Source organism: Spermophilus citellus, assembly GCF_964194105.1.
Source record: "Spermophilus citellus genome assembly, chromosome: 4".
NCBI classification, from domain to species: domain Eukaryota; kingdom Metazoa; phylum Chordata; class Mammalia; order Rodentia; family Sciuridae; genus Spermophilus; species Spermophilus citellus.
Genome location: NC_138185.1, coordinates 201494902 through 201504502, shown reverse-complemented (window position 1 = coordinate 201504502; position 9601 = coordinate 201494902). Strand labels below are relative to the sequence as shown.

Genomic DNA, 9601 nt, shown 5'->3' with positions numbered 1-9601 from the left:
ATTTGGGGGCCCTTGGGGTGTGCAAACCTGAGCCGTCTATGAGGCTCCTTTTTGCTGGATGACAGCGTCACTGTGTTTTCACCCAGTTTTAAGATGAAGGAGCCTGAGAACCCCGTGCACAGCCTCACCCTTTGTAGCCAGTCAGCCTGCCCTTCCCATCTGTGTTGGGTTTCTCCATATGGAAGGTGCTGAGCCGGGACCAGGGCAGAGGTGCTGGGAGGAGCCTGTGGTGCAGGACCAGATAGGGGCCCCTTCTGGGGTCCTGGAGGACACAGGCAAGGATCCCTAGGGAGCCCATCTGCAGACCCCTGCCTGGTGGGGCAGTGTCCACCTGCACCTCTGCGAGATGGTCAAGAGTGGTGGGTGAGCCAACAGGTTCTAGAACCATAGGAACCTGAGGTCAAGGGCAGTAGCTGTCCCTTTCTAGCTGTGAGAATTGAACTTCCCTCTCTAACTGCAGTTTCATCATTTGCCAAATGAGATAATAGTAGCTTGGTGGCAGTAGGGTGCTGTGGGAATTCAGGTGTGGTGAGGGCAGAGTGCGTGGCATGTGATCAGGGCTCGGCGAGGGTTGATTACTGTTCTTACTTTCGTCACAGTCCTTTCTGTCCAAGGAACTTGGCCTGAGTCACAACCTGCCTGGCCCCCTACGCTGGGCAGAGTTGGATGACCTGTGGATCCCCAATACATCAGCTGGCTCATGCTTTGGTGTGGGGCACTTGCTGTCCCTCTGTCCTCCTGCCCTTGTCTCTCTGTCTTGCCTAAACTCAACTGAAACACCACCACCACCTCCCAACAGACTGTTGCCTCCCCTGTGGGACACGGTGGTGCCCTGCACACCTGCCCTTTCTCTTACTTCTGTGGAGCCTAATCAGGTGACCCTCATCCCCCCCCCCGTGAGCCCCCCCCAACGCCCCCCCCGACACCCCCTCAACCCCCCCCCCCCCCCCCCCCCCGTGAGTCTGGGCTGAAGCTCCTTTGCCTGGTCCCAGCATCTGGCCCAATATCCAGCAGCACATGGTGGAGGGTCCAGCCATGCTCGGCAATTAAACTGAAGAGGGGAAGAAGGTGAGCTCCGGCTGGGAATTCGGGGGAAGGGGCAGCCAGTTGCTGCAGGGGGTGGGCTCTAGAACTAGGCAGAGGATGAGTGCCCCGGGAGCTCATGCCCACCCAGCCAGGGCCCCGAGGAGAGCCCTGGGAGGGCCACCTGGCCTCACCTGAAGTTCACCATGCCTGCCTCCTCTTCCAGTCTCCTGATTAGCTCCCTGACTTGGTACCGGTTTAGGGGGACCTTGTTTTGCTGAGAAGGTCAATGGAACATGTTATCCTTCACACCCCATCTCCAGCACCCCCCATGCCTCGCCCCTCTTGGGACCACAGTTAGCAACTGAGAGCAAAGAGGAAACTGGGTCCAACACGAGGAAGGTCTAGAAGACCCCCACCCCAAGTCACAGGTCATGGCTCAGACTCCAGAGGCCCCCCTTTTGGGAGAGAAGTAAGGGAGAAGGATATCAGGATCTGGATGCAGTAGGTGGCCCTGGAGTGAACAAGGACAGTCCCTTTGCAGCAGGGAAGGGCCACTCTTGCTCCCAGCTGCTGAGTCCTGGCCAGCCCTCTTCACCCTGCACCTGGACACTGGGTCTTACCCATCCCTGCCTGGGCCTCCTGGAGCCCCTTGCCTTGGGCCCAGGCCTCCCAGGATGTGCTAATGATGGGCTAATTCATGTTTGCATTTCAGGGGGTCTTCAACACCTTCAATTCATTGGAGGGCAAGGGGAATTGGGATTTCAGGCAAGATGGCGGGCCGAGATGGAAACACTGGGGGTCTGGGATGTGGTGGCTTCTCTCACTGTTCTTTCCATCTTCCCAGCAGCCACATGCATTGGGGACAAAGACCTATACGATGAAGAATGTGGGGCATGTTGGATCAGTGGCATCAGGCCACATGGCAGAGAATGACTTGGGCAGGAGGCTGAGGGAGGCCTTGGGTTTTCTCTGGGTCTAGATAAGTGAGCGAGGGTTCAGCGCCACGAAGAACCTCAACGCACCTGCACCATCACCTTCCGGAACTCGCCCACGGGCATCTTTACTGTACCAGCAGGGTTCAGTCTCTGGAAGAAGTCCACGACTGGGATTTTGTTCTGGTCTGCGTAGCTCTGAGTGAAGCAGGAGATCACAGGAGTGAATAATGGGTCTTGTCACGGCTGTCACTACTCTCCCTCCACTCCCCCAAAGAGGAGACCCAAGCTTCCAGACCCAGGAGGCTGGGGAGGGCAGAGGGCAACTCAGCAGCCTGAGTCCCCCAGACTTTAGAAGTGGTTGAAGAGGAAGGGCCTTGCACAGGTGGAGGCGGGCAGGAGGGCAGGACTGCAGGCCAGGTCTTGGGTTGGCCTAGTTTCTTGCAGGTCTCCTCCCCCACCCCTGCCCCACTGAGCAGAAGCTCCATCCATTTCCTCCATCCTTAAGAGATGGACATCAATACTGTCAAGAGGCCACAGCGCCAAGGGAGTAGGGACGGTGATCATATCTGCGTTATTTGATTTTGGGGAGGTGGGGGCAAGACTCCAGGAATTTCTAGGATTCTCCGTTTTGCACAAATGCACATAAGGAGAAGTACTTGGTTAGAAAATTTGAAAAATATTTTTTCATTGTTTCCCTTTTCAAAGATATTAATTGCATTGTAAGGCAACTTTGTTTATTATTCAGTTGCAGTTGGACATAATATTTTTATTTATTTATTTTTATGTGGTGCTGAGGATCGAACCCAGGGCCTTGCACGTGCTAGGCGAGTGCTCTGCCACTGAGCTACAGCCCCAGCCCCTGTAAGGCATCTTTAAATGTGCAAAAAGAGACCCTGAGTTCCATGCCCAGCACCAAGGACACAGACCCACACCTCACACTCTACACTCTCAGACCACATTCCCAACCATTCACCAGGTCTGGGAGATGGTTCCATAATGACCCTCTTACACCCGTCCTTCATTTCCATCGTCATCTTCAGGCAAGTTATCATTCCACATCCAGGAGCCTACAGTGGTATTGGGTTTTCCCAACTCCCACTTTATCCCCTTCAGTTCATGTCACTTCCCAAAGCCACAGAAATAATCCCCCTGCCCTGCTGGGTTCACGTCACATCTACAGCTCAACAGCTCTTGCTGGTGCCCCGCTTCCCATGGAATCAAACCCCAACTTGAAGCCTGAAATCTGAGCACACGTCATCGAGTCCAGTCTCCCACGCCTGCTGGGAAGCTCCTCTGTGAGCCACGTGGTTCCTCCGCTGGTTTCACGTGGTTCTGTTCCCAGCCCCCTCCCCCCACCTCCGCGGGCGGTGCACAGCGCCCCCTATGTGCAGTCCCACCTCAGCACCTTGGCAGGAATCCTTTTCTGAGAACTCCCCGCCCTCTTCCTCACCAGTCTCTGCCATCTGCAAGGCCCCTCCCCACCCCACTTCTTGCAGGAAATCACCCTTTATTTTCACCCAATCTTGTGCTCATCTCTGCCTTGGATTCTGATTGTAATAGTGTCTTCATCACTTCTTTATTACCATATGACATTTTCTATTGGTCTTTACTGAATCTATCCCACCTTTCCAACCAAATTTTTGGCTTCCCAAGGGGAAGGCCTGTTTTACCTGCATGACTTGTTGAGCCCTACCCCAAGATGGCTTTTTTAATATATATATATATTTTTGGTACTGGGGATTGAACTCAGGGGCACTCGACCACTGAGCCACATCCCCAACCCAACTTTGTATTTTATTTAGAGCAGGGTCTCTCCCTGAGTTGCTTAGTGCCTTGCCATTGCTGAGGCTGGCTTTGAACTTGCGATCCTCCTGCCTCAGCCTCCTGAGCCACTAGGATTACAGGCGTCCGCTACCCGTGCTTGGCTCCAAGATGCTTTTTCTATACTCTTCCCCCAACCCCCATGTCCTGGAGACCCAGTGGCATCTGAGACTGACTCCGGCTCCTGGTCTGCAGCTCCCAGGGATGGGTCGCTCCCCATTTCTATCCTCTTTTGAAGTTGGGGGTGGGGCCTCACCTTGCCTCAGACAACTCCATGCCAGTTTACCCGAGCATCCTGCTCCCCTTGCAAAACAGGTTCCCCTGTGGTTCCATCTGGAGTCATCTATTCAGGAATGTACTGATACCCTTTTCACATGACAATAATTTTCATGCAAGAGTTTTTTTTTTTTTTTTTTTGTCCTGGGGAGTGAGCCCAGGGTCACGTAGCCACTGAGCCACATCCCCAGGCTTTATTGTATTTTATTTTAAAAAAAAAAAGGTCTCACTGAGTTGCTCAGGCTTGCTAAGTTGCTGAAGCTAGCTTTGAACTCATAATCCTCCTGCCTCAGTCTCCCGAGAACTAGGATTACAGATGTGTGCCACTGTGCCTGGCTATGCAATTTTTAAAAATTACTTATCCCTGGAAACTGAGGTACAGAGCAGACCAACCCGGGGCAGGTGGTAGCCCTGGGGCAGGCACCTGCAGGCAGCAGTGGGCTCCCGAGCTCCCCCACTGCCGGGAAACCCCAGACCTGGGTCTGGCCCTGGCTCTGCGAGGTAAGCAGTTCATACCCCTTTCGGCTCGAATGTTCTCCCATTTAAACATCTTCAGGTCATATCCACTTCCTGTGATTTCCTAGAAACCATCTAAGGAAAGAAAGCCAGATGCAAGCCACTACAAATAAGGCTTCAGCTGTCCCTTTTTAGTGGAAGCCAGCCAACAGCCATCCCAACCACAGGGAGTCTTGGCATCCTGTGGAAAGAGCCTGCATTTGGGGGCGTTGTCATGTGGCAGGCCTTGCCGTAGGCGCCTTGTGCGTATTAACTAGGTTAATCTTCACAGCGACCCTCGGGGGTGGGTGCCCACTGTACAAGTCACAGAGAGCCTTGGTGACTTGCTTTACATGGAGAGCTTGGGTGGTGGAATCCATCCTGTGCCACCCCACTTCCCGCCCCCAGCCCGATCTCAGACCTTCCCTCCTCTGGGAGGTAGGATGCACTCAGGGACCCAGCATCCATAGGGACAGTCCAGTCTGTCGTCTAAGGGGCTGAGACATTCCTTGTTAATAACGGACTGTACTGCCAGGTGTGGTGGTGCATGCCTGTAATGCCAGGGAGGCTGAGGCAGGAAGATCGCAAGTTCAAAGCCAGCCTCAGCAACTCAGCGAGGCGCTAAGCAACTCAGTCAGACCCCGTCACTAATAAAATATAAAAAGAACTGGGGATGTGTGTTGGTGGTTAAGTACCCCTGGGTTCAATCTCTGGGACCAAAAAAATAAATAAAAATAAAATAGTACAGACGCTTTGGGGAGGAGAGACGCTGGGCAGCTGATGGGGGTCAAAGGCTGCCTCTCTCCAGGCCTCCCTGGAGGCTCAGAGAGGAAGGCAGGAGCTCACCTGGATCAGTTTCATGGGGTTTGCCATCAGGAAGGTGCTCTTCTTGGCAGAGAAACCCTGAACTGACTTGTGGATCACGTCCAGCTGGGGGTGGACGGCACAGACCCCATCCAACATCCTCACGAATTGCTCGGTTACCAGCACATTCTGCAGGGGGAGAAAGGGACCAGTGCTATGGCTGCGCTCTCTCCCGCCCAGCAGCAGGCCCTCCCCTTCCACCCAAGCCGCAGTCAGGAACTCGGGTCTTTCCCAATTTGTTCTGCGGTGCTGCTCCAGGACGGGGATGGTTCTGGAGTTTTAGAGCTTGTGGTCTGACTCGTAAGTCTCCTAGGTGATGGTGTTCAGCCAGCTGTCTGCATGGAGTTCTGGTGGTGTGTCACAGGCTGCCAGCTCAGCTCTGCTCTCAGATGGCAAGTGGACGGACGTGACCACATTTGATGGACAAGAGACAACTCTGGAGTTGAGTAACTAGTCCTCACACAAATACCCCAGATACACACATCCACGTGAGCGTTGTTCTTCAGACCTGGTGCCCCGGAGAGCATCCCTAGTCAAGCCACCCCGTCATGGCTCAAATGGAATCGGGAGCTCCCCCTGTTGGAAGTGCCCTTGGAGTTGGTGTATGGGACATGGGAGAAAATGCGTCACACTTGGCCTCTACAATTTGATCAACCTGTGTGTTCCTCGACTGTGGTTCAGTATCTTTTACCTTTTCAAATTAAACTTCTGCTTAAGGTCTGAGGACTTTGTAGGTATATTCTGGACAAAGTCCTAGGAGTGTGTACAAAGCAGGGCCTTCAATACCCTTTGGTTATGGTGGCTTAGTTGACAAAGGGGAAGGAAAGGGCTGTGCTGTGGTTGGGGTTCCTGTGTTGGTTCCCAGGGTAGTGACATGGGACTTTTCAGAGGTGGAGTGAGTTTTTTCCTTTTTGGTACCGGGGATTGCACCCAGGGGCACTCAACCCCTGAGCCACATCCCCAGCCCTACTTTGTATTTGATTTAGAGACAGGGTCTCACTGAGTTGCTTAGCGCCTCGCTTTTTGCTGAGGCTGCCTTTGAACTCATGATCCTCCTGTCTCGCCTCCCGAGCTGCTGGGATTACAGGCATGGGCTACGGAGACAGACATATCTACAGGAGACACCAGGAGAACAGGAAGGCAGAGATCGGGGCGCTGTGTCTACAGGCCGAGGAACGCAAGAGAGGGAGAACAGACCCCAGAAGTAAGGAGAGAAGTCTGGAGCAGATTCACCCTCACAGGCCTCAGAAGGACCCAAACTGCTGACGCTTTGATCCTGGACCTCTGGTGCCCCGGACTGTGAGATAATCCAGTTCTGTTCCTTAAGCCACGGGTTTGTGATAAAGCCGTCCCGGGAAACGGCCACAGTACTCAGTGTACCTCCCGGAGCAGGATCAAAGGAGCTGGCTTAATAGAATCACTTCAGGAAAAGAGCGTCCGATGGTGGGCAGGACGGGATGTTGTCATTACCCACTGCCCCCTGCGTGCTGATTGGGCAGGAGTCTGAAGTCACCTGGGTAGGCTTTCCCCCTCCATCAAGGGGCAGGAGATAGACTCCGAGTGCAAGAGGCCAAGTCATGACATGAACATACAAGTTTCTGCGTGTTTTAACACCCAGGTCATAAAAGATCCTGTGATTCTGGAATGTTCTGAGATCTGGGCCATTTTCCATCAAAGCCGACAGTAAACAAATTCTGTTGTTGGGTCTTCTGGCTTTTCCTTTGGGTGTTTGTCTACCTCTACTCTCCGGTGTTAGTGCCCTGGTTCCTGGGATCTGCTAATTACTTCACATTGTGGTGCTGTTGGTTGAATGGCTACTCCTGATCTACCAGAGATGCCCAAGCTGTACCAAAGGAGGGCCCTTTTCATGGAGTGAGAGGGCCCATGGGGGAGGAGCTGGTGGCACTGTGGGCACAGAGGGGGCATGGGAACTGGCTCACACCCTGGGACAAGTGATGACCATTCGATCACTTACAGAAATGTCAAGTTCTTCCATCTTGGATTTGGGGTTCCTTTTGATGGCTTGGACAAGCAAAACAGCCCCCTCCATGTTCATAGGGTTCAGGAAAAGCTGTAGGAAGAAGAGCAAGGCAGGATGAGACTGAGACCAGAGCAGGAGAGGCTGGCTCCAAGCTGACTTGCACTTCTTCCCATTGCACTACATCCTTTGTCTTCCCAGACTTCTCTGTCCATCTGTCCACCCACCTGTCCACCTCACTGCTTATCCATCCAACCATCCATCCATCGATCCATCCATCCATCCAACCATCCATTCAACCATCCATCTGTCCATCCATCCAACCATCCATCCAACCATCCATCCATCCATCCATCCAACCATCCATCTGTCCATCCATCCAACCATCCATCCATCAATCCAACCATCCATCCAACCATCCATCCATCTATTGATCCATCCATCCATCCATCCATCCATCCATCCAACCATCCATCCATCCATCCATCCATCATCCATCCATCCAACCATCCATTCAACCATTCATCTGTCCATCCATCCATCCAACCATCCATCCATCAATCCAACCATCCATCCAACCATCCATCCATCCATTCAACCATTCATCTGTCCATCCATTAATCCAACCATCCATCCATCCATCCATTCATCCATCCATCCATCCACCCACCCACCCATCCAACAAGTATTTTCTGGAGGCCGACTATGTGCCAGCCACTGGGCTAAGCCCTGAGGGATGCACAGCAGACATGACAAGGTTTCTGCCCTTCAGGTATCTCAGTTCTACTTGGGGGAGACACAGGCACACAAGCAAATGGCATTAGATTTGTGATAAAAGCAGTGACTTAGCAAATCAGGCAAAACATTCAAAAAGAGTGCCTGGTAGGTGGAATGTAGTCTGCGAATGGTAGTTATTATCACTGGGGGCTTTCACTGAGTGGTTTCATGAAGAGGAGTTAAGTGTTTTATTGAGCATTTACTATGTTTCATGTGTTTCCCAGAATCTGATGGATTCTGGTGAGAACATGCTGACTTGAGCCCTGCCCTCAAGGTGCTTCATATCCAGCCTTTGTGGGTCTCCCTTTCTTAGTTTCCCAAGATTAGAAACGGGGTGTGGAGAGGGCTGGAGGTGGGAACCACCAAGGCTTCCTGTTGCAAAGTCAGTGTGACCAAGCTAAGAGGTTCATTTTCTATTTTTCCTGTTTCACTTTTTTTTTTAGAAAAAAGTACTTAAATGTATTTATTACATCTGGTCATTGTGGATAAATTAGAAAAGAATTAGGAAAAAATGTTTCAAATCACCTGCGCTCCACCAACAGAGACATCCCCTGTTGCCATTTTTCTGAGGCAACGACTTACTCTTTTGAAATTCAGGTTCTCAGAACTCTCTCAGCTTGGTCAGGCTGACTCTCTCCCAGCCTGGCTCTGCCTCTCTGAGTGACGCCTAGTAAGTACCACTCCACCCAGCCAGCCCCAGCTCTCCTGGTCCTCTCAGCCATCACGCTCCCTTTTTCCAGTTAGAACCCAGCCTCCTCCTGTTCCTTTAATAGCTCTGGGTGGCTGTTCTCTGGGATCCCAGGCTCATCCTCGCTTTTCTCATGCCTGATCTTCTGGCACGAGGACCGCCATGTCTGTGGTCCCCATAACACCCCTACATCTTGAGGGCGGTAGGGTTGCCATGAAAGCCAGGCAGAGCTGGCTGCCCTCTGCCTCTGCTGGTTGTGTGGCCTGCATGATCCACGCAGCCTCGGTCTTCTCAGCCGACGAGGGAGCTGAGGGGGCCTGCTTCATCAGGCTGGGCCAGGGGATGACAGGCGAATCACCTGACATGCTGTGGCTCCTGGGAGGAGCCCCAGAGAGGGGAACTAGCAGCAGAAGTCCTCTTTCATCTGCTTTCCAACTGCCCAGCGGATTCAGTGTCATGAATTAGTGTCTACAAGTCAGTCCCTTTAAAATGAAAGAAGAATTCATTCATCCATTCCCTCAAAACCTATTCCTTAGGCACTTACCCTATGGCCAGCACTAGATTAGGAATGAGGTATGTAATAATGGGACCCAACCAAATAGTCTTTGTTCTCAGGATGTGTCATGGTTTGGATGTGAGGTGCCCCCCAAAAAGCTCATGTGTGAGACAATGCAAGAAGGCTCAGAGGAGAGGTGGTGGGGTAGTGAGAGTCTGAACCCAATCAGTGGATTAATCCCCTAG

The 9601-nt window shown here is 52.5% G+C and overlaps 1 protein-coding gene across 1 annotated transcript in view; it reads right to left on the bottom strand.

The window, feature by feature from the left end:
* Positions 1 to 1213: 1213 nt before the first annotated feature.
* LRRC74A (leucine rich repeat containing 74A) overlaps positions 1214 to 9601 on the bottom strand; it is a gene marked incomplete at its 3' end in the record, with an annotated part of 31047 nt that continues 22659 nt past the window's right edge. The window contains exons 8-11 of the mRNA XM_081291855.1: positions 7393 to 7488; positions 5400 to 5546; positions 2049 to 2156; positions 1214 to 1300 (exon numbers count right to left, since the gene is read on the bottom strand). Coding sequence (XP_081147981.1) covers positions 1214 to 1300; positions 2049 to 2156; positions 5400 to 5546; positions 7393 to 7488 — 438 coding nt within the window. The remainder of the gene's footprint in view (positions 1301 to 2048; positions 2157 to 5399; positions 5547 to 7392; positions 7489 to 9601) is intronic.